The sequence below is a fragment of the Chelonoidis abingdonii genome, chromosome 4 (genome assembly GCF_003597395.2).
Source record: "Chelonoidis abingdonii isolate Lonesome George chromosome 4, CheloAbing_2.0, whole genome shotgun sequence".
Lineage (NCBI taxonomy): Eukaryota > Metazoa > Chordata > Testudines > Testudinidae > Chelonoidis > Chelonoidis abingdonii.
In genome coordinates, this window is record NC_133772.1 from 14,088,877 (window position 1) to 14,113,775 (window position 24,899).

Below are 24,899 nucleotides of genomic sequence, written 5' to 3' on the forward strand. Positions count from 1 at the left end.
GTGTTGCCACACGGGCTCTTTTTGCTGCAGGACTGTAACATGGCTGTTTCCATGCAATGAAGCAGGAGCGCTGCAATCCCGGGGGTTAACTCACGCTTTCGCCTAGCTAGCATCCTCCTGCACGGCTGGCTCAGCGCCTCTCGGCCTGCCAGGGTTTTGGGGGCAGAGCCGAAGGGCGTGAAGCCCACCCCCCCTTTGGAGTGGATCATGTTTTCCAAGGCCTTCAGGGTGAAATCCAACACTGCCATCAAAGGGTCTGATAGGTGAGTGAGTTATGTTAATTTCACTGCAGGCCCACGGTGAGATGTTTAGGGTGGCTAGCATGATTTGCCTCCTCAAGTCAGGTGCAGTTACAAGCTTAAATAGGAGCGATTTCTAAGAGGCACGAGTCAGATTTTACATCTTGCTGAAGAGGAGACAGCAATATCCTGCATCACAAGAGGGGGAGGCTTTTTTATTATTATTTCTTAAATGCCATTCCTGAGAGTCTGCAATGTAGCTCCTTGCAAATAAGTGAAGTTGATTCTTTTTCTGTAGCATTGGTATACAAGTGTTGCCAGATGGAATGCACCCAAGGACAGGTTTACACAGTAGCTGTGAAACAGATGGGCTTTAAATAATGTGACAGTTTCTGAGTCATGTTGCGAGGCAAATTTTGAAGGCTTGCTTTCTTCTAGGAGGAAAACTTCTCTTACCGTATTTCTGCTAGCCTGTGGAAGTCTATTTGTAATATTTAGTATGATGCCGCAGTGAACATAGTAACACTTAAAGTATTTGAAACATGAGGTGGGTAAGGTAATATCTTTTATTGGACCAACTTCTGTTGGTAAGAGACAAGCTTTCAAGTTTACACAGAGCTTTACAGAAGTTGGTCCAATTAAAGATATTACCTCATCCCCATACTATCCTGGGACTGCATACTTTAAATATTTGTAATAAGACTAACCAAGTCCACGAAGGGCCTTGCAGCACAAAGCTAGCATTCACAAAGTTCAGTCAGTACTAGTGTTTGCTGTGAAGGCATCTTCAGTTAAAATAAAATTAAAAAAACGTTTTTACATCTATAACTTATTTGGTGGGAGACATGGGGATGACAGAGTAGCTACTCTGTACTTTAAAACCACCCAGGCCTTGTCACTGCTAGGATTTTACATTGAGGTAACTGTCTTGAGTTAAAACAACGAGGAGTCCTTGTGGCACCTTAGAGACTAACAAATTTATTTGGGCATAAGCTTTTGTGGGCTAAAACCTATTTCATCAGATGCATGGAGTGGAAAATAGAGTAGGTAGATATAAATATACAGCACATGAAAAGATGGGAGTTGCCTTAGACACCATCATAGGATCTAACCCCATCAACCATGCCATCAGGGGCTCGTTCACGTGCACATCTACCAATCTGATATATGCCTTCATGTGCCAGCAATGCCCTTCTGCCATGTACATTGGCCAAACTGGACAGCTACTATGCAAAAGAATAAATGGATACAAATATGACATCAAGAATTGTAACATTTAAAAACCAGTAGGAGAGCACTTCAGTCTCCCTGGACACTGAATAACAGACTTAAGTGGCCATTCTTCAACAAAAAAAACTTCAAGAACAGACTTAAATGAGAAACTGCAGAACTGGAATTAATTTGCAAGCTTGACACCATCAAATTAGGCCTGAATAAAAACTGAGAGGGGCTGGGTCACTACAAAAAAGAATTTTCACTCTGTTGATAATTGTCAATTGTTGGAAATGGGCCACATCCACCTTAATAGAATTGGCCTTGTTAGCACTGACCCTGCATGTGGTAAGGACGCCTAGTTGGCTTTGCTGAGACAGACTCAAGACAGGTTTCAGAGGGGCAGCTGCGTTAGTTAGCTATCTCACAGTAAACACATACCTTTTTAGCAGTGAAGACATAGCCTAGGTTAACCAATGGCCTTTACCCGAAAGAAGGCTTGGGGTCCCAGTTCACTATTGCTGTGTACATTTGTGTTGTTACTACACCCATGCAAAGTGAGTGTAGAATTCTACCAGTCTGATTTTCTCACGTTTTACACCCACTTTGTGCTGGTGTGAATGACCCCACAAAGGTTCATGACAACAGCGAATCAGGCCCTCCATCTTCAGATAGATGCATTTTCACTGGCAGCTTTGCTGATGTAGAATTGTATGTTGTTTGTGACTGTTGCAGGCTGAAGCTCTTCTTCAAAGCAGATGGAGTATGACGTGAATGAGCACAAGGCAAAATGTGAACGGAACTGGGGGGTGAGCAGAGGGAGTGGATCCTGCAGTCACTAGAGCAGTGCTGCTGAGTGTCTGCCACCTCGCTGCTGCCGCCCAGTGCCATGAGTGAGATATAAGAAACGAACGGATAGCTAAATGCCTCGAACACAGTCATTCTCAACCTTTCCAGACTACTGTACCCATGTCAGGAGTCTCATTTGTCTTGAGTACCCCCTGGTTTCACCTCACTTAAAAACTAATTGCTTACAAAACCAGACATGAATAAACGTGTCACAGCAGAGTTACTGAAAAATTGCTTATGTTCTCATTTTGTCTGTATGCAATTTTAGTTTGTAGGGACTTTGCTAGTGCTTTTTATGTAGCCTGTTGTAAAACTAGGCAAATATCTAGATGAGTTGATGTACCCCCTGGAAGACCTCTGTGTTCCCCTGGTTGAGAACCAGTGCATAGCTAGGATCCCACCTGAGCCCATGTCTCCTTAGATATGACTAATCTCTGCCTGTACCCTGTCCTTTTAAAAAATTAAAACAAACAAACAAAAAAAACCACCTTACTTTTGCTCAGCACAGATTTGTCTTTACAGGAGGAAACTGCGGACTGATGTTGCCGCAGCTTTTCCTGCCCTCAGCAGTGAACAGCTGTCAGAACTTGTTCCAAACAGAGAGGAACTCAACTTAGTCAAATTGTATGCTCACAAAGGGGATGCAGTCACTGTCTATGCCAACAACAGGAACCCGGTCCTGTTTGAAATGGAGAAAACCTTCTATCCAACAGGTATGAGTCATGAAATAGAATATCTTTCCCAACCCCTCCTGTCTCTCAGACATAAAACTCTCCTACAAGTTCTGTGCATTCCCATCTATTCAAAGTACTTGTATACACCATTACTGTAGTATCTGAGCACCTCACATGCTTTAATGTATTTATCCTTACAATACCCTTGTGATGTAGGGCAGTATTATCCCCTATTGTACAGATAGGAAACTGAGGCACAGAGAGGTGACTTGCCCAGGATCACACAGGAAGTCTGGGGTGGAACAGGGACTTAAACCCAGGTCTCCCAGATCCTAGGCTACTGCCGGACCATCCTTCCTTTCTGGCCCACTTACTGTAAGGCACAACTGCCATGAGTATGAAGTTCAACCTTCTTTATGTGGAATTCTGTGCGTGAAAGACTGAATTGCCCTGATACAATATGCTGTTCCATCATTTTTCTCTGCCTGCTCAGTGACTCTCCCATGGTGTTATAACAATTCAGGTCAAAGCATCGTTGATTTAAAGAAGGCAGTGTCAAGATAGCCATAGATCATCTATCCATCCTTTATTAAAATCCACTGGAAGCTTGAAACTGAAACATTAGCATTTTAGTTTGTTCGTTGTGAGTAGCTACTGGCTTGTTATTTTGATGCTGCTGGGCTGTGCAGCCTGATTTGTTGAGAAGAATCTGGCTAGTTACAATCAAGGGTGTGCTGCTGTAATTGTATTACAGGGGCTTGAAGTTGGGGAGAAGCAACAGCTAGAGACATCTGTAATGCCATGTTTTTAAAATTGGTTTCCTTTTGAACAGTTTATACTCTGTGGTCCTATCCAGATCTTCTTCCAGCATTCTCAACATGGCCCCCTGTGCTACAGAGACTAGCGGGAGGAGCAGGTAAGCGAATCAAAACTCATCACTTTGTGATACATGTGTCAGTTGCCTTCGGAAATTAATTCTTCTGGATCTGTACCTTTTTAAGCTAATTTTTCTAGTGCAGGACAAGATTTTAAGATTAAAAAAAAAAAGCAGAAACTCACTGTTCACAAGGATGCATTGAAAGTGTGGTGTGTTTTTTGTCTCCTTAAAAAGGAAAACCAATTCTCCACAAGTACAGTTTGTGAACTAAATATATATAGGTCAATCTGTTCAAATGCATTGACCCTTCCCATTTGATGGTGCTAGAGTTGGAATTTTGCCTGTTGTTTCTCCTCATGCATTGGTTAGAAAGGTATTGATTTAACAGCCATTAACTGGGACTCTAGAAGTACGTGTTTCCTCATTCTGTAGCATTTGTTGTGATTAACTTTCACAGGGCAACTCAATTTAGCTGCTTTCATTTTGCTTTGCTTTAGGGGGCATCTCTATCCAAATTCAGTATAAGCAGATGCCACTGTGTGTGCATGTGTTAGAGATGGGCCCCAGCTGCAGTCTCAGAGCTGATCCCCCACCCCCTATGTTTTGGATTATGCATGCCACGTGGGGGTTATGTTCAAACCCTTGGCTCTGAACTCAGTCCTGTGATTTGGCTGTGGGTCAGCTCCAGAACAGGAAGGGTGTCTGGTTTTCCAGAATCTGCTGTAGATACCATTCGGCATCATGAGTCATGTCATTCTGAGCTGAAATCTCATAACTGCTCATGAGAGCTGTGTGACCTTAAACCTTACTCCTGGCTTGACCTTAAAGCAAAACCCAATCAGAATCTGAACGCTGTCTTCTCAGCGTGTGTGGGGATGTGTGTTTAGAAGGAGGATGCCTTTCTCCCACCACATAGCCTGCCTCAGGTGGAAGCAGGGCTGCAGTGGCACTTGAGGCCCTCTGCTTTGGCTGCCTGCTGCTTTCTAGCCGAGGGGCCTGTGTGGAAAGCAGCCCCTGGTCCTGTGGCCTGGCACAGAGACAGCTGAGGAGTGGACCTAGCCACTGACCCGCAGTGACCTTGTTTGCATGGAGAAGGTCCTGTTGGTAGGAGAGGGAGGCTGATTAAAGTGGGGTTTAGGTCTCTGGTGTCCCTTGGCAACCAGGTGGCCTCAACTGACCTCTGAGCCAGAGCCCAAGATGAGAGGGTGGCCCTGGGGACAGTAGCCATCATAGCAGAGGGGAGAGGCAGAGAGACAATGATGCAGAAGCCTCTGGAAAGGTGGTGAGACTTTGCAGCAGCCTGGATTTTGGGAGCAGGGAGCCAACTGTCATGGTAAAGCCAAGGCAGGGCCACTCTGTGTTATCTCTTCATTTGGCTCTAAGCATCTAGCCAGGTGTTTTTTGCCTTCATCATTTGCTAGATCTGTTCTGACACGTTACTTGCTTCATCCTGCAGTGCTGAGACCTTTATGCTGCTCTTTCCCTTGCCCAGGAATTTCACAAATCAATCCCAGTTTGGGAGCCAGAGTTGGATGCATATTGCAGTGTTAGATTTGATGAAAGCTGTTGTAGCGGCAAATGAGAGGAAAAAAAGAGTTTGCTTCTGTGTGTGTGTATAAAAATCCATGATGCTGGGGAGTGAGGGGCCTGCAGTACTCCGAAGTGTCTACTCCAGTGGTCCCCAACGTGGTGCCCATGGGCGTCATGGTGCCCGCTGGGGCATTTATGTGCGCCCACCTACTGCCCAGCTGGGAAGAGAAGCTGCTGTCCTGCGCCTGCTGGGGACAGAGAACTCTGGGGCCGCAGGTGCCAGTGTTCTCTGTCCCCGGCAGGCTTGGGGCCCGCCTAGTGCCCAGCCGGGGAGAGAAGCTGGGGCCCCGCGCCTGCTGGGGACAGAGAACTCCGGGGCTGCAGGCTTCAGTGTTCTCTGTCCTCGTGGCTTCTCTCTGGCTTTTCTTTGCTCTGGGTTCATATATTATGTAATATTTAATATGATGTTTTTTGTATTATTTAATGTTCAAATACAAATTAAACCTTGAAAAATTGCTGGCACCCGCCACACTCTTCTGAAAACATGAATGTACTACTGGCCACAAAAAGGTTGGGGACCACTGGTCTACTCAGATCAGACCACTCAACTGTCGAGCCCTGCTCCTTGCCTCCATCCTTGGTCAATATCCGAGGCAGGCAACCTGTGTAACCTAGGAGGGAGATGTTACAATGCTGTATTTGGCAAGGAGAGGGTTAACACTGTGTCCCTGTGCAGAGGAAAGGTCACAGCTGCCCTCAGTGCAGGCACTGTCAGGTTAGGAGGACTGGTCCAGCTGGGGCTAATTAGGTAATCACCTCTGCACTCTCAGAGGGCAGTACAGGGGCTTGCACTGGCTTATAGAAGAAGCTAGAACCTACTAGGAGGCTTAAGGAGAAAAAGGTTAGCTGGTAACACTCTCCTTTTCCTGTACCCTCATTTTAAATATATGGGCTCAGTTTAGCTGCCCAAAGTTTTCCTGCTTTGTAATTTAATTTAACAACCAGGCTGAATGAAGCCTTTTAACAGTAATGTACTGGATGGGCTCCTGGCAGAGTGTTGGAGCCCTGTTTTCTTGCAGCATTTGCAGTGTCGGTGTGCAGAATTAGAAGCTTTTGGTGGACGGCTTTACCTCTGAATCCATGATGAGGGGCCAGCTCAGAGGTATTAGGGGAAGGGAATCTTCTTCCATATGGAAAATACTCTGTACGGTGCGCACGATTCAAAGTAGCTTTGCCTTTGTCAGCAGGATTGTTTTAGATAAGAGGCTGTGATCCAGATCCACAAAGGTATTTAGGCTCTTGACTTCCATTGATTTCAACCGAAGTTTGGAACTTAAATATCTTTTCTGGATTTGGGCCTATGGGCCTCTTCTGGATCTGTGTGTTGTTTCTATTTTAATAGGATGGTAAGATGGTTTTGTAGGTGCTCCTTCCCCATCCATACTCTTTAGATTATGTATAGAAGGGTGAAGTATTTTCAAGTGTAAGTAACCCAAGTGGTGGCTGCACCTCATTCATTAGCAGTTCTTGTTTTATGCTACTGGCTTCTGGCTTGCTTGTTTAGTTTAGGTTTAAGTTGATCCTGCCAGTCAATTTTGAAAGTACCTCAGTGAAAATTGCCTTGGCTCTGAGCCTTAAAGCTAAGTGGCACATGGCAGATTTTCTAACAGCCTCTGCCATTGCTTTGCTGAATTGTTTGGTGCATTGGAAGGGTTTTAGGGCAGGAGCCTGGAAGGGACGCTTCCTGGGTTCTTGAGGGGTTTGGTCTAGTGAGATAGAAAAGGAAGGTCTGAGAGTCAGGACTCCTGGGTTTTAATTCCATGCTTGTCCGCTGATGTGCTTTGAGAACCTGGGCAAATCATTTACCTTGTAGTTCTCTGAAAATTCTGTTTTCCTGTGTGTCTCAAAAGGGAAGTGATGTTATTTATAGAGAAATGAAAAATCAACCTGCTTAGCGTAAATACCACAGATATGTTAGGACTGTATTTTAAGGAAAATACTTGATTTCCACACTGCACTGAAATGTTACGAGTCAGCCTAGAAAATGTCATTCTGAGTCTGAGACCAGAAAAATGGCTGGAAGGAAGCCATTGTCTTCTGCTAGAAACCAGGCTCCTCTGGTGGGGACGAGGTGGGACAGGACTAGTTTCCCTTGTGGTAGCAAACGAACTTACTGCCAAGTTACTCAGTTGGTCCTTTACATAGAGTTCACCTCTTCCTCCTAATGGTCCCTTTGACCCTGACATTATCAGTTGCTGAGCAGACACTCAGCTTTGTCTCGTGCCCTTTGGGACATGAGAGTGGCTCAGTACCCCCCTGAATCAGGCCGGTTATCCCACTCAATTCTGGAAGGAAACTGGAAAGTGTTCTTAGAGGGCACACAGGAGATCGTGTTTTACGTGGCATGTGCTTGGCTGTTACCAGGGTTGTATTTTTGCTGAATAACAAAAGGGCTGGGGGCAGAAGAGGGGGCTGGGGGCAGAAGAGGTGGCTGGGTAGTCACTGGCTTGCAACTGTTCTTTAAAGCAGAGCAGATGCTAATAGCTCTTTACTGTTTTATCTTAGATCTAATGCTACCAGGAGTTATGGTGCCATCTTGTGGTCTCCCTCCGGTACAGCAGGGCACTCTCTGTGCCATCACCCTGGTGGGAAACAGGTACAATTTATCTATACTTTCTCTTACAGTGAGGGAAGAAACGTTGTGTGTTTATGTGAGGATTTTGAGAGGGATTAGGAGAAACAAAATATGAAGGCAGACTCTGATTTTTGGGAAATTCTGCAAAAAAATATTTGCAACTTTGCTGTGGCATAATCATTAGTGTCCTCCAGATTTCGCTTTTGGTGGAAAATTTTGCAAATTGAATGGTTTTGAATCATAAAATGCACAACGTTCAAATAAACATAAGATTTTTCTTCAATGTTGAGGGTTGTGTTTTGAAATAGGAGCATTTTAAATAAAACAATGAAATTCTGCTCAGTTTTTCTCCTGGAAATGGACTAATTTCTCCTCTGAAGTATGGGGGGCAGGGATCACAGAATTTACCAGTGTTCTTGGGGTGGGTTGATTGGTTTTTTTGTTTTGTGAAAGCAGAACACTTTTACAAATTTAAAAGCATGCCTAAACCCTGTACGTTCAAAGCTTTTTTCCAAATGTTGTTTTGAGTGCTCTTCGCAACCCTCTAAATTAGTCTGCCCCTAAGGAGAAAGGCAGTTAGACAGCTGGCTCACCCAGTACATAAGAATGCCCATTCTGAGTCAGACCAGTGGTCTATTTAACCTGGTATCCTGTCTTCTGACCAGAGTGGATTTGATTTAATTCATGATTTAAATCATGATTAAATCACTAGTCAGGAAGACGCGATTTAATCATGGATTTCTACATAAAAGTGAATTCCTGGTGGTGGTTATAACCTTAATCTGTATTCTTCACAACTCAGAGATAGATGTAGGTTTCATTTTTAGAAGGTACACACTCTACATTTTTAAAGTGATTTATTTTGAAAACTTTTCAGATTAGTTTTACAGCTATAACAGAAAATGAACGATTGTTTGGTTATTTCATTTACCAAAGGTAATTGTAGCTGAGATTTATGAAGTCATTGGGAGGTGAACTGTCTCCAGTTCAATAGACTAATCATTAATATTTGGAGGATTTTCTTGCCATGCTGTATTAGGAGGAGAACATCACCAAATGGACATTTACATTGTTTTATTTAACTAAAACAACAATGTTATGTATTCTGGATTTTTTTCTTCAACAGCAAACATAATATTTTAATAAAACAAGCATATTAATGTTTGAATTTAAACAGTCAAGTTTTTTTAAAATCAGGTTTGTTTTCGTTAAAATTGTTTTTAAACTAAAATCGTTAAATGAAATAAAAAAAAAAACATTTTTGCTGTTAACAAGCATGTTATCCCTGGAGACACAAATCCACAGTTTGAGAACCGCAAAACTAACCATCTGGGATCTAACCATCTTCTAGACTGAGCACTGAGACCCATTGGGTAGGTAGGATTAACCTAAATAATCTATACAGAAGCCCCTGGAATCCCATAAAACTGGGTCCCTAATCCATGAACTATTGGAACTCATTTACAAAACTTTTCTTAAACATTACATGAATATATTGTCTCATACTATAGAACTAGAATTTATAATCCCTATTCCATGATGAGATATTTTTCAGCTATAATGTATCTTAATGAAAACTATCTTTAGATGGGTTTTTTCCTCAAAAAGCATTTTATCAAAACAATCTGATTTTTATCCACTCTGCTTCTGACAGTGTCTGGTACCAGATGCTTCAGAGGGAATGAATAGATCAGGGCAACTTTTGAGTGATACATCCCCTGTAGTCCAATCCCAGCTTCTAGCACAGAGGTAGGCAACATATGGCACGTGTGCCGAAGTTGGCACACAAACTGATTTTCAGTGGCACTCACACTGCCTGGGTCCTGGCCCTGGGTCCGGGAGGCTCTGCATTTTAATTTAATTTTTAAATGATGCTTCTTAAACATTCAAAAAAATTATTTGTTTTACATACAACAATAGTTTAATTATATATTATAGACTTAGAGAGAGGGACCTTCTAAAAACCTTAATGTATACCGTCATGCAAAACCTTAAATTGGAGTGAATAAATGAACACTCAGCACACCACTTTGGAAAGGTTGCCGACCCCTGTTCTAGCAGAAAGAAAATTATGTTAAGAAAGGGTGGCTGTCCAGTGACAATTCATGTCGGGCGGTATTGGGAGAAGACCTTGCATAGTAGAGAGGAGTGGGTGAAAATAGAAGGTATCCTGATGCCTTGAAATTGCAAAGTGTGAAGAATAGATTCAGTGTAAAACTGTCAGAGAATAGTAATTAGCCTCCCTTATCAAGGACATTGCGAAAGAAAGCTAATGTGCTACGGTGGCTTAGGAGTCGTGTGTTCCAGGTAGCATGAAAATTTAGCTATTTCCCGTTCTGATACTGTTTTCTCAGAGCCCCGGTGGCAGTAGGAGTCGCTACCATGTCCACTGCAGAGATGCTGGCTGCCGGAATGAAGGGGAAGGGCTTTACCGTGCTGCATGCTTATATGGATCACTTATGGTGAGTGTGCAGACAAGAGTACAGTATATCTTAGAAAATGAGGTAAGTGAGTACTGGATTGGAAATACTACCTGGGACCTGTTGTTGTTATAGGCCCTACAAATTTACCCTAACTGTGAGCTCAGCTGTGGGAGGCGAGAGTGTTCATGGAATGCCACAATAACCTACAACCACACATGTTGACAGGAAAAGGTGCAAAAGCAAGGCAGGCAGGCTGAATTAGTCCGGACAAAAGGGCTACTGCTATAAATCAGGATGGTGTTCAGATCATGCCTGGTAAACAAGAAAAGCTAAAATCAAAAAAATCAATGAGCCAAAATTGGGGTGTCAGAAACTAAGCATAATTGGTGAATGTCATAATGAAGGGATGGGCTATTCCACCCCCCACTTCTTTTTTGTGTCTTTAAAGAGATAGATGTGGCATAGAATAAATTGGCTACTAGCGCAAGCTTCACTATCTTGGCTGCCACCCCCACCATCTCCTGGGACCTCTGACCACCTGATTTCTAATCCTGAGAGATGTTCTAACCATACTGGCTCAGAGAGGGAGCCAGGTGACTAGTGCCACCTCCACTGGCTCCAGCTATTTCCTGAATATCACTTGGGTTGCAAAACTTGGCCATCCTCCACCCCCTTGCAAAATGTGTCCTTTTCCTTCCCTACTGTATTTCTTCTCTTTTCTATCCCACTCCTTTTTTCTTTCTATTTAATAAGAGTTTGGCTTAGCCAGCCAAGACTGCATATTTTGCAACACTGCTGTAAGCTTATGACCAAAAAGAGACAGCTAAAAGCAATGCCTTAAATAGCCCAATACTGGTACAGGTTTGCCAGGATTTGGAGTAGCTGCTAAGACAAGGTGATGGACCTGTGTTTTTCCAGTAGTGAGGTTGCAAGTGAGAGTCAGCACCAGAGACAGAAGCTGCATTTTCTATCTGTGCTGTTGTTTTCTCTGCCCTTTTGTGTGTTTGTGGTGGTTTGTCTTGTAGGAAGAAGAGTTGGCTTTAATAGCAGCAACTAGGGTGACCAGACAACAAATGTGAAAAACTGGGACAGGGAGTGGGGGGTAATAGAAGTCTATATAAGAAAAAGACCCCAAAATTGGGACTGTCCCTATAAAATCAGGACATCGGGTCACCCTAGCAGCAACAACCCATCTCAGTTAACTTCTCATTTCCCCAAAGGGGCAGTTGCTACCATCTTGAATACCATTTAAGAGACTATCAAACAGAGGGGATTTTCCCCACACACACACACTAAAAGCTTTCTCCAGGGAAAGGGAACAAGGGATGTTGTTAAAATGAAAGCCTTATTTAGTACTTAACATTTCAAATATTTTAACTAGTTTTCCTTTATTTTCTGTATCTTGAGTAAAAGAGTTCTTAATGGTGTGTTTGTCGTGGTACTAATCAATCTGAGGTTTCCGTATACCAAATCCTGAACCTCATTTAACAGGGCTTAATGTTAGTGACTGGGTCATGTTAACATCTTTAACTCTTTGGGCCCCTTTGTTCCATTTAAGTTAGTGTAAGAGACCAAAGGTTTAGATCCCAGCAGAGGCAGTGTAGATACATAGTTGGATACTGTTTAGGGGTAGATTTTGGATGACCTTTAACAATAGATGTTTGGTCTATTCCATGCGCTGTGAGAATTTTAACATCTACTTCTAGCAGGAGTAGGAGTTTGCCCTGATGTCCTTTTATGTGCATGTGCACATAAATGCAGGATATTGGAAGTAACTCTCTAGTGAAACTTCTTTGAGCTTAATGGAGTTGCATCATGAACAATTTGGCCCATTGTTACTCTGCCTTAATTTAGTACTGTTTTGCTCTGCATTAACTGTGCACTGATTTTCATTTAAAGAAAAGGTATAGCCAAATCTTGACTCCCATTTTCCCTAGACAACACTCTCTGCTGGGACTTTAAGTAACCACCACCCCAGCCTGTTCTCTTATAAAACGTGTGTTCTGCAGAAGGAGATTACTATAGCTTTCACTCTTACTGGTATCCACAGAGAGGTACTTTAGGTGTGTTCCCTGGTTAGAACCCTGCATGAGCCTGTCTGTGTCCCACTAGCTTGTTTTCAGAGCTCCATGGCCTGAGGTCAGCTGGGATCAAAATGTAATGCCATTGGATGGCTGTTCGGCCTACATGAGATGAATTGGACATGGATGTGTCGCAATCCAGTCCCTGACATTCAAGTACGCCTATCACAAAACTGCCATCCCGCCTGGCACTAGCTGTCCTCCTTGTTCCGAGTTACAGGTGGGAGGCCCAGACCTGAATGAGCCATGGAGACTCCACTACCCTCTCGGCTCTGGTAGGACAAAGCCACCGATTAGAGTTAAGGCATGGTGTGAGAGAAGTTTGCACTGCTGCTGATTGTGTTATTCCTGTTGTGTGGATAAACAAAGGATTTGAGCCTCCTGGACTAACAGTCTGGTGCTTATCATGGGCACCAGTTTCACCCAAAGGGGTTTAACAATCAAAATGGAGTATTTGGGGACAGCAAAAGCATGATGTGCTGTAGGCTTGGCAATGACAAGTTGTGTCTCAGTGGACCTGGGATCCTGACTGGCCTGCTTTTGGGCTGGCTAGTAGCTGCAAAACACCAAAAACCCCATCGGCTGAAAAACCCGCTTTATAGTGAGAGGCTTCAGAAGTTCAGCCTACTTAGCTTATGGAAAAGAAAGATAAGAAGTGGCTTGATGAGCCTAGAAGTACCTATCTGGGGAGGAGATTTCTGAAAATAAAGGACTCTATGCCTTTGTCTGCTAAATGAATGAGTCCCAATGGCTAGAAGCCAAATTCAGACTAGAAATAAGGTACAGACTTCTCACAGCAAGGGTAATTAACCAGGGGAACAACTTACTTACCTAGGCATGTGGTGGATTCTTCATCACTTGATGGATCTGTATTTTTCTAGCTCCATGATTTTGTAACAGTTAGCTGGGACTGGCCAGGTTTTTCAGCACAGGATGCTTCACAACTATATGGGGAACCATCCTATATCAAGAGAGTAAAGAACCATCAATAAAGCGGCGTTATGGTTTTTGTTATTTTTAAAGGGGATTTGGAGACAAGTCTTACCCACCCACAATAGCTCCCTTGGTAGCAGAGCCTGCGGAGTTGGAAAGCACTGGTGACGATGACGAGAAGGGACTGGAGCTTGACAGCAACCTCTGCATTGCCCCGTCGCTACAAATGGACATTGGCAATTTGAGCCTGCAGGAGGGAGATGGTTGTGCAAGGCTGATGGAGGAGGAACCCAGTGAGACTGGAGCTGCAGAAATGGCTGAAGATATCGCTGAGTTTCAGCCAGAAATGGAAGATGGCAGAACTCCACAAGGTACTACAGCATGAAAATGAAACCAAGTTGTGTGTCTGTGATCTTATGTAGCTGTCACTTCTGTATTAGATTCCCATGTGTTCCTGTTACTTGAATAGCTGTAGCAAGCCTTACATATACTTCAGCTTGTACTGAGAGCGGCTGCCCAGTTCTTGAACTGTGGAGGGACACGGAGCCTGCAATCCTTTGAAAAGCCCTGTAGTGACTGCTGTGAGCCAGGGCACTCATACAGAAATCATTGTGCGTGTAATGTGGCTCCTTGGGTATCATGCTGACCTATAAACACCTCCCTTTCCTCACTGAGTATTCCATGAATATTGCATGCAGATGTGGTCACTCCATCTCCAAAAAGATACATTAGAACTGGAAAAGGTTCAGGAAAGGGTAACAAAAATGATTAGGGGTATGGAACAGTTTCTGTAGGAGGAGAGATTAATAAGACTGGGACTTTTCAGCTTGAAAAAGAAACGATTAAGGGAGGAGATGATAGAGGTCTATAAAATCATAACTAGTGTGGAGAAAGTAAATAAGGAAGTGTTATTTACTCTCATAATGCAAGAACTAGCAGTCACCAAATGAAATTAATAGGCAGCAGGTTTAAAGCAAACAAGAGGAAGTATTTTTTTCACACAACGCCCAGTCAGCCATCAAACTCTTTGCCAGAGGATGTTGTGAAGGCCAAGACTATAACCAGTTTCAAAAAAGAATTAGATAAATTCATGGAGAATAGATCCATTAGGGGCTATTAGTTGGGATGGTGCCCTGGCCTGTTTTTCAGAAGCTGGGAATGAGTGATGGGATAGATCGCTTGATTATTACCTGTTCTGCTCATTCCCTCTGAAGCCACTATCGGAAGATGGACACTGGGCTAGATGGACCTTTGGTCTGACCCAGTATGGCTGTTCTTATGTTCAGTCTCTTGGCTGTCCCAAGGATTTGCCTGTTAGTTGATGGACAGGCAGCAATTCAGCAGCAGCCTCATGCCTTAGCTACTGAGCATGTGTCTCGGTGGGCTGAATTCTCCTTGGCTTCAGTGAGGTGAAGGTTCTCAGCAAGCTGTGTGGTCTGGGCTCTAGGGAACTGGTTTGCCTAAGCTACTGGAGCTGACAACGTGACTGTCTTTCAGTATAGTACCAAAACTTCCCTCTTTTGGTTCTGCTTGTGTTATGAGATGCGTTTAAGTGATTAGAGCATTGAATTGAGAGGAGATGTGGATTCTGTTGCTGGCTCTGCCACTCACCTAACACGTGACGGAGGTGTAAGGAGAAGTGAATTGCCCACAATTTCCCCATCTGTATAATGGGGATAAAGATACTTATCTTTGTTAAAGTGCTTTGAGAGATTTATGAATTAAACTAAATGTAATTGTTGTGGGAGTAGCGCTGAAGGTTCCATGCTCAAAGGATACCTTGGGTGATGGTGTGCTTTAGAAAGCACCCTCTGGCATACTGCAGAAAACTTAGTGTTCAAGTATTGTAGTTCATGACATGGTATAGATGATAATATTCAATTCAGTGAGGTTTTTTGGCATGACAAGCTTCACAAATGTTGCCAAAGTGGGTGATAAAAAGAATATAGAATTATCAGGGTTGGAAGGGACCTTAGTAGGTCATGAGTCCAACCCCCCGCTCAAAGTAGGACCAATCCCCAACTAAATCATCCCAGCCAGGGCTTTGTCAAGCCTGACCTTAAAAACATCTAAGGATGGAGGTTCCACCACCACCTCCCTGGGTAACCCATTCCAGTGCTTAAAGAAAGAGACACTTACCTCTTGAGTAGATAAGGTGAGCCCAAGATGGGCCTACAGGGGGAGCTGCTAATAATTTTGCAGCCAAGCTGGTCTCAGATGTAAGGGATTCCAGTATCCCATGAGGAAGGAAAAACTTCTCTGGGACTGGACACTTTATAAACTGAGAATTTCAGCCAAAAGATCCATATTTGTAAAAGCTGCTTCCCCTGAGCAAAAGTTGCCTGGTGTGAGGCTTTTCTGGAGCACGTCTTACAATAAGTGTCCCTTTCTGGGATCAAAACATTAATTCCTTGTTAGTCAGGAGTGCCATTTTTGGCATCTTAAACTAGAAGCAGCACTCTGTAGAAATGATCTATGTAAATGCCACACTGACAGTGCACTGCAAACAAACCACTTTGGGAAAGTGGTTTTCAAAGGATTGCAGGCTCCATGTGCCCAAGTTCACAGAGGGAAAACAACTCACCTGAGTGAAGTCTGAGAAGTGGCTCCCTGTTTTAACAGGCTGCAGTACGGCTAGGCAATAAGAGTGAAAGTCAGAATTCGGCCTATGATATCTTAAAAGAAATTGTGTTTAAAACAAATTTATATCATTAGACTCAGTTCCACTTCATAATAACTCTTAGACCTTTGATCTTCCTACTTTAATCTAGATAAAACCCTGGAGAGGGGGAGAGTAGGAGGTGAACACTATTATCCTTATTTTAGAGATGGGGAAACCTTGGGCACAAGGGAGGTTAAATGACTATCCCAAGCCCACAGCAGAGAGTTGGTATCAGCACTAGGATTAGAATGTACAAGACCCTGGCTCTCAGTCTTGCTGTTTAGATGTGGTGAAGGTAGTGTGTAAATCAGGGGCGGCTCCAAGCACCAGCATGCCAAGTGCGTGCCTGGGGCGGCAAGCCACGAAGGGGCGGGGGGGTGGGGTGGCTCTGCTGGTTGCTGCAAGGGCAGCAGGCAGGTTGCCTTCGGCGGCATGCCTGTGGAGGGTCTGCTGGTCCCGTGGCTTCAGCGGACCTCCCGCAGGCATGCTGCTAAATCCGTGGGACTGGGGACCTCCCGCAGGCAAGCCACCAAAGGCAGCCTGCCTGCCTGCTATGCTTGGGTGGCAAAATACCTAGAGCCGCCCCTGGTGTAAATCAAAGTGATTTAACATTGTAAGGTGCAAACTCAGAGGAACCAATACAAAAATAAAGGTCTAGATGAATGAGAAATCATTCTTGTGAGCACGATTTCCCTTTCTGCACAGAGGCCCGTGAGAAATGTTTGTGTTTCTACAGATCGAATGGATGAGTTACTGCATCAATGTTTTTTTCATGCCTTAAAATGTAAAGTGAAGAAGTCAGAGCTCCCTCTACTGACCAGCACCTTTCTGCGCAACCATATGTTCTCATGCTGGTATGTGGTAAGACGACCATCTGTGGGTTTAAATGAAATTGCTGTGGGACAGTGAGATATTTAGGATGAAGCTGCTGCCTTTCATGTAATTCAAGTGTTTATGGTGAATGTTTACGCTAGAGTTCAATTCATTTGATTGCCAATCAACTCAAGTTGGCTAACAAGTTTATACATCCTACCCTGGACTTTGCAAGTGTTTATTTCAGGATTGTCTCCCTCAGTTTCCCTCTTCAAATAGCCATTGGCAATTAGTTCAAGTTTAAAAACACTATCAGTGGCTCCCAAAGTAGGGTTCCTGGCCCGCTGGGGTTCTGCCATGGGTTATGGGGGGTGAGTATGTCCTATGAGGAGTACTGCAGTGGGGTCAGAACAGCATTCCAACACTTCTGCTCCATGGAGGATGCTATTTTGTTCTCAACATAGCATTGTCTGTGGACCATGACCTTGCACACACCATGTGTGAGAGATCATGCCAGTGGGGGCATTCTGGTAGTGCCCATTCAGGACTACACCACAAATCGTAGTTTATGTGAAAATAAGGGGGATGTAATAACTGCAGACTGTTTACTTCTGGTTCCTTTGAGTCTATTTTTAAAATAAATAATAAACTAAGCTAACAGAAAAAAAATAAGATCATGAAACTTATGTCTAACAACTGAAAGGGGTTTGGGAAGGTTAGTCAGATGCCAATGGGGCCTTGGCAGAAAAAAGATAGGAAACCACTGTATATTACAGACATGCCCTTGGTGGTGTTACACCTAACACACTGGAATATCAGCATTGCCTCTGTCAATTACAAAACAGACTCCATTATCTCAAATACAACATTTAAATCTACTTTCCCATGTGCAATTCATATTAACATCACTAAGAAGCTTTTAGCACAGAGACTCTTGAAAACTGCATTTATTGTTAATCTTGCCAAACATCAAATATTTTTCCTTGGTTCCAGCTATTTGTTGCATCTTAAAGGTTTAATTGTTTAATCTGTTTGTAGCCCAGAAGGACAACAATTAGACATAAAGAAATCAAGCTACAAGAAGGTGAGATTTCTTGATATTTACATTTGTATATTTAAAAAAAAAAAACCTGGTAAAGTTCTTAGGCCCCCTCGTAAAGAAGCCCTTCCCAAAGACATGGATTGTATTATTTTCTCTCATCACTTGTTTAGTATCACCTTGGTAGACTAACTTGTCCTGAAATCATTTGTATGGGTCAATCAAATATTGCTAGCTCTGTCTATACTATTTTGTATTAGGGGAACACCAATCAAAACTGGGGATCCATTTTGCTAGGTACTGTCCATACACAGACAAGGCATTTAGGCTTGGTCTACACTAGAAAGTTAAGTCAGCTTGACTGTGTTGCTCAGAAGTGTGAAAAATCCACACTTGAGTGGTGTAGTTAAACTGACCTAATTCCCAGTGTAGATATCACTAGGTTGATGGAAGAATTATTCTGTTGATGTAGCTACTGCCTCTCGGGGAGTGGGATTACCTGTGTCAGTGGGACAACCCCACCAGTCGGTGTAGGCAATGTTTACACTGAAATGCTGCAGCTATCCTGCTATAGCATTTCAAGTGTAGACAAGCCCTTAGAAAGTCTGATTATTCCTGTTTTACAGACAGGAAACTGAGCCACAAAGAGAAGCAGTGATTGGCCCAGGGTCACACACTGTCTGTCACAGAGGTGGGAATTTGAACCCAGATCTCCTTGAGTCCCTTTTCAGTGCCTTAACTGCAAGCTGATCCTGTTTTCCTCTTCAGTGCTAACATGATCTTAGCAGCTGATCTCTCATAGACTAGAGCAAGGAATTAAAATGTTGTCAGCTGGGAGTAGTAGGTGGCCCTAAGAAGGTCACAAAACAAATCAGTTGCAGAGCCAGTAATGGAATCCTTGGTGTCTTGCCCTCAATCCTAGACTGCACTGAGCATGCAAAATACTTCCATGGGGTTGTTACATTTATGGAGCTGAGGACTTACCATAAATGTAAGTCGGTTTTGTGACTGACTTACTGAGATGATTGTGCAGCTCCCAAAGCGGAGACTGGATGGCTTGGGCTCATTGGCAGCATGAACACAAATTTCAATGTGCCTGATGTTTCCTCTTCAGCTCTCCAAGTTCCTGCAGTACATGCAGCAGCAGAAGATTGTACAAGTGAAGGAGCTGAACAAAGGGGTGGAGAGTATAGTGGATATAGACTGGAAACACGCTGAGTAAGTTGTTATAAATGACACTGAAGTTGGTAGTGATGTAAAATGTTGTGATCTCACTGCTTTTTTCATATGAGTTAGGGATGGCAACCAAATTTCACCTCAGGTAGTCTGTCTGTCTACCTCAATTCCCCATTTAAATGACCCTTATATTCTTTACTTGCCCTAAACTGTTATGTAGGGGTCTTGTACAGTGTAAAATAGTCCACCCAAGCTCCTATGAAGCACTTTACACAGGAGATAAGTAACATCATCCCCAATTTACAGATGGGGAAACTGAGTCACAGAGCTTCATCTAACATGTCTGCTTCACAAGGGTGAGATTTGATTGTAAAGTGACACATTTAGATGAGAGCCACACCAAGTGCTGTTACTATAGATTTGATAGTTTAAGGCCAGAAGGGACCATTAAGGCTTTCCTTCTGACCCCCTGGATAATACAAGCTATTAAATTTCACCCAGATATCCCATTATTGAGTTTCATAACTTGTCTGGCTAAAGCCTGTTTTCCAGAAGGGCATTCATCCAGTCTTAATTTGAGGACCTCAAGAGATGGAGAATCCACTACTTCCCTTTGTAGTTTGTTCCAGTGGCTAATCACATGCTCTGGTAAACACTTGTGCCTTATTTCCAGTTTCAATTTGTCTGGCTTCAGCTGACAGCCATTGACTTTTGTTCTGCCTTTCTCCACCAGATTAAAAAGTCTTTTAGTACCTGGTATTTTCTCCCCATGAAAGTACTTAGAGATGCTCATCAAGTCATCTCAATCTTTTGGATTAGCTAAACAGACTGAGCTCAGTCTCTCTCACTGTTAGGTATTTTCTGCAGCTCTTGAATAATTTTTATGGCTCTTTTCTGCACCTTTTCCAATTTTTCAACATCCTCATTAAATTGTGGACATCAGAATTGCACACCCTGCATGCAGGTTGTCTAAAATATTTTATTGAATGCGATGCAGTGTTGGAATTTGCACTTCTAGACCATGTCTCTTCTCCAGCATGTTCACTGGCTTGTACTTCATGCATCAGAAATCTTGTGTGTGTGGCAGAAAGGAAAACATAGTGCATCCAAGGCAGTTACCACAGTTGTTTCCTTGTGGTGTAGCACCATCCCTAAAGGAGGACCACCCCCTCACTGTTGCTGCTCAGGAGTTCACCTGGCAATTGATTTAAATACTAATTGTCATTGCTTAGGTCCACCCCTATGCATTACTCAGACTTCAAACATTGGGTCTGATTGAAGACCTAGGGGTTCAAGCCTTATGCTCCTCCCAGAGATGCTAACAAACAGGGTGTCTCACCTGCACTGTTTAGGAGTCTAAAACCCCAGACATGAGCTGCTAACAGACCAAACCTGCAACTCACCAAGTCTCTTTACCTCCAAGTACAGGATCCAGGGCTGCAGTCTCTGATGCTGGGAAGCAAGAACAGAGCTCTGTTTAGCTGAGACTTGGCATATTTATTTAGCAGACTGAAATTCAGCACTTGCCCCTGATGTTTCCTGGTCTCTCTTGTTGTGTCCTCCTCTTTCAAAACTGGTCATTTCCCAGTTGTCTGTCTGAACACCATCTACTTTAAAGTGCCACACTTGTGTGTCTGAGATTTTACTTTTACCTAGTAGGGATTGCAGCACTTCAGCAATGATGATATTTTTGTCAATATGGATATTCTTAAATCACATGGACAGATGTTGCTATAAGTGCCCCCCTAAACCTTTTACAGCAAGAGATTAGAGGAAAAAGTTTCTACCTCTTTAGTACGCTTTGGGTATTTGGTTGCAATTCATGTACAGTCACTTTCACCTGTGTGTGTGTGGGGGGGGGGTATATTTTTCATACAGAAAAAGGGGGAGAAAATTGAAAAAGGAATAAGGAAAATACAATTGTAAACGCCACAAAACTGGCATTGGGATTAAGGGGAAGGTTAGTACCTGAAGCCACTTCGGTTCTCTCGCTTTAAAACAGCGTCTGTTTCAAGTAACTGGGAAACTGTTCTGGAGTCTAGGACCCAAGCGTGGGGTGAGGAGCTGTGCTGGGTATTAGCAGGGCAAGTCAGGATCCTTGTGCAATCCAAACCCTTTTTTTACCTCCTGATTTAAAATCCTGCCCATTGCTGCTAGTTCTTAAAATCAGGCACCCTACAGAGGATGCTAGAGTCAGGTGCATCAGCCAGGCCTGCATCTGTAGCCAGTTGTTGTGTGTAGACAGGAAACCAGAGAGAGGGTGGGGACCAGAGTGTCTGTTGTGTGAAGACTATTACACAGCTGGGAAGCTGGAGGTTAATGTAAGAGCTAAACTGTCACCAATACTTTCTCACCCAGGAAACAATTGTGAAACTGAGCTCCCTGTTTTCCCTATTGCATTTCAGCATTAGGTCATTTGTTGTCCCTGAAGTGTTCTCTGCTGTGTCAACTGCCCCAGAGAGTAAATGTGGAGACGGAGAGCAGCTGTACCATGCTCCTGAAATCATACCACTCTATGGTGTCTCAGCCAAAATGGCTCCACTTTTCCAAGAGTCAGGACACAAGTAAGTGCTAGGAAGATAGGATAAAACATAATTGTCCTGCTAAGCCAGCATTCAGATAGGAGATTTAGAGGGAAGACCTATGCCAGGTGCTAAAGGGAATGGTGACAGTTAAGTGGTCAGCACCTTCCATTGCTCAGTATTGAAGCGATGTCAGAGCATGCTGTTAGGAGCACTTGGCTATTGCTGGTGACATAGCTGGGATGAGAGGAACAACTGAGGCCCTGATGCCTAGTCACCAGACAATGTCTTAGCACAGGTGTGATAACTCAGGTGAGCTGGCCAAATTCCAGATCAGGTATTTACAGTCTACTTATGTCAGCTCCCTTTGAATTTTCAAGAGGATACAGTGTGTTCTACCTGACTACACAGCAGTTTAGGAGAAGAATTGTCATGTACTGTTAAACAACTGCCTTGTTATCCCCTCTGGGGTGAGATTCTATGCTGCACAATTTTCAGCCCAAGGTGGGGACGGAGGTGACTTAAGATACCGTTGTGCCCCCAATTCAGGGCTGGAGCAGCATGTTGTAATTTAAACAGCCCATGGTGGCAGCCTGTGATACTCAGAATACAAGCTATTCTAGAAGTACCAAATGTTAATATGAACATCTGATTTCTTAATGCAACATAGTAACGATTTCCTCCTCCTATAGGAAAGGCAGCATCCTCTCCAGCAGCGATGTGAGAAATATCATCATCAGCTATGTAAAGACTAATGAGTTGGTTGATGAAACAAACAAGAAGTGAGTAGAAGTGAATCTTATTTATGCATCTATTTTCACTAGTCAAGCTGAGTGCAGTGCAAAAGGTTAATTTATTGAAAATCTGTTTGAGTAGCAAGGAATATTTAAGAAAATTTACATGTAGTTTGGTCAGTGTAACCAAACTACAGCACAAGTGCACTGGACTTGTGTGGAGGCCAGTGGAGTGTTTAAGTTAATCAGTCACCACCTGTTAAGGAGCTGAACTAAATCCACCATTACTCACAAGCAGGTCATGAAAACAATGACAAATGGTGGCATGCTTGGCAGAGAACATAGGCTCTATTTTCACGTAGCTGGGAAGATATGGGGCAGGCTCATATCTAATTAGCTTGTTTTATTACAGCTTTGTAAAGGTGAATCCAATCTTGTGCGACTGCCTGTTGGATAAATGGGAGCAAGACAAGATCTCAAAGCTCAAATGGGATGATCTCCTGAGCAGGTGACTCATGTTTCATGACTCTGCTTTAACATTTGCAAAGATTCAGAGTTAGCACTTAAGACTACTACATGATGCAAAGCCATGTCTAACTCTAAGCCCTGAAGCAGGCAGTGGCTTCCTTATTGTCAACATAAAAATATCTACAAATAAACCTTAATTTGTAATGAGTTTAGTAGATATTGCTAAGGAAGTGTAAGTTCCATTCTTTCTTTCTCCTCTTGCCACTTTGCAAATGATAGTAACCTAAAAATGTAATATTTAAAAATGGATAACTTTTCTGATAAGCATTCACAAGGCAAGTCTACCAGAACCTAGTTCTGTACGTGCAATCTATGTACATACACACACACACACACTATACATCTGTCCTCCGACACATCCTTACATTTATATTAGAATGGCCTTAAACGTGTTCAGAACTTAAGACCCATGATCACTCCTATGGTCTACATATCTGTGGGATCCCAGATTTAATAAAAAGATCTTGTCCATCCTCCTGTATCTGACAAACTAAACTCAAGCCATTACCTTTCTCAGGTGTCTGGAACAACTGCAGCCTTACCACCAGGTGACGTTTTTTGGACATGAACCCATTGTGAGGAAAGGAAACCTTGATCCCATTGACATAACCATAGCACAGAGATCATCGAATAAAAAGGTAAAGCCAGAGATGATAGGGAAGAGGTGTGGACAATTAACCCCTCTTAGTCCATGCTGGAGCTGTTCAGCACTTTTAGGACAGACCTTGCTGGAGTTTGGGGCTTCTGCGTAGCCAGTCTTGCTGTTTGTGGAGGAGAAGTGGTGGTGGTGGGGGGGGGGGGCGTTGTCACAGTAGCCTGGTCAGCTGGGAAACTGCTACAACTTGGCCCAGGACTCTGGTGTAGTTCTGTGCTAACAAGAACCAGCTGTCACTCAATCCTGCAGGTTAGAACTCCAAGGATTAGAGTGCATTAAAAATGTTAAAATTCTTAACCTAGCCCTGGCACAGAAATCATCAAGCATGTTTTCTAAAGACCCTGGAATGTCAAGCACATCACATTGTGTTTAAGTGCAAACAAATGATAGTTTGTGAGGGAAATTCTTCGATATTTTGGCTGCAGCTATGCTTTTCATGTGTGTGTGTGGAGAGGGGTTATAAATTAGAACAGATTGTACTGAATCAGTCCGAGATTTTGTACATGAGCCTACGACATGACACTAATGGAGAAACCCTTAGTGCCCAGTTCTAATCAGAAAAGCAGGACAGAGTCATGACTGCTGCTGTGTAGGTGGTGTTAATCCATGAAGTGAAAAATCTTGTGACAATGGCTAAAATCCACAGGTGACCATTATTAAGAATCTTGAACTGTATGGCCTAGACCCGCAATTAGTTGCCACCACTCTCCAGCAAAGAGTACAGGCCAGCGCCACTATTAACTCACTACCTGGGGCAAAGGACAGAGTCCAGGTCCAGATCCAAGGCAACCAAATCAACCATCTTGCCAAGCTGCTGCTCGGTAAGTTTGAGCCGACATGGATGGTGCCAGTTATAAAAGGTAAATGTTTTGATTATAAAACCTAGCTCTGGGATGTACTTAAGTTGGACTCTTGGTTATATTGCAGAGGAATACCAGCTACAACGGAAATATATTCAAGGGCTGGAGAAGGCTCCAAAGCTTAACCGGAAGAAGTAAATATGTCTAGTGTAAGAAGTATTCAAATTTCATTATTTATAACCAGTTCTGCCTCTGGCTGAAGGGTGGAATCCTGGCCCCATTTAAGTCGATAGGAGTTTTGCTTTTGACTTTCACGTGACCAAGATTTCATCCAAAGAATGTAATTGCTTCAGCTGTTCAAATTTTTTAAAATAAAACTCTCAAATGTCATCTTGAACATGCTTCTTTCTGGTTAACGAAAGCAGTCTAACAACTAAACAAAGCCTGTTCCAGCACATCATGGCCTAGAATTTATACCTCTTGTAGTTGAAAAACAAATTTTCAGTTGTCAGCATCC

The 24,899-nt window shown here is 43.2% G+C and overlaps 1 protein-coding gene across 1 annotated transcript; it reads left to right on the forward strand.

Annotated features, from left to right (window-relative positions):
• Positions 1-24,779, forward strand: EIF2D (eukaryotic translation initiation factor 2D). The gene is made up of 15 exons (XM_032792536.2): positions 1-263; positions 2,823-3,013; positions 3,807-3,890; positions 7,947-8,037; positions 10,371-10,478; positions 13,544-13,824; positions 16,852-16,969; positions 17,967-18,012; positions 19,082-19,185; positions 21,549-21,707; positions 22,358-22,447; positions 22,812-22,907; positions 23,445-23,565; positions 24,229-24,403; positions 24,510-24,779. The coding sequence occupies exons 1-15, from the start codon at positions 208-210 to the stop codon at positions 24,578-24,580; spliced, it is 1,791 nt and encodes a 596-aa protein (XP_032648427.1). The 5' UTR covers positions 1-207; the 3' UTR covers positions 24,581-24,779.
• The last annotated feature ends 120 nt before the right edge of the window (positions 24,780-24,899 follow it).

Bases quoted from the DNA above. Each gene is read 5' to 3' on its own strand.
- EIF2D (XM_032792536.2), top strand. From the start codon at position 208: ATGTTTTCCAAGGCCTTCAGGGTGAAATCCAACACTGCCATCAAAGGG. The intron at 8,038-10,370 runs GTACAATTTATC...CTGTTTTCTCAG, and splicing joins ATCACCCTGGTGGGAAACAG to AGCCCCGGTGGCAGTAGGAG. The intron at 19,186-21,548 runs GTAAGTTGTTAT...ATTGCATTTCAG, and splicing joins ATAGACTGGAAACACGCTGA to CATTAGGTCATTTGTTGTCC.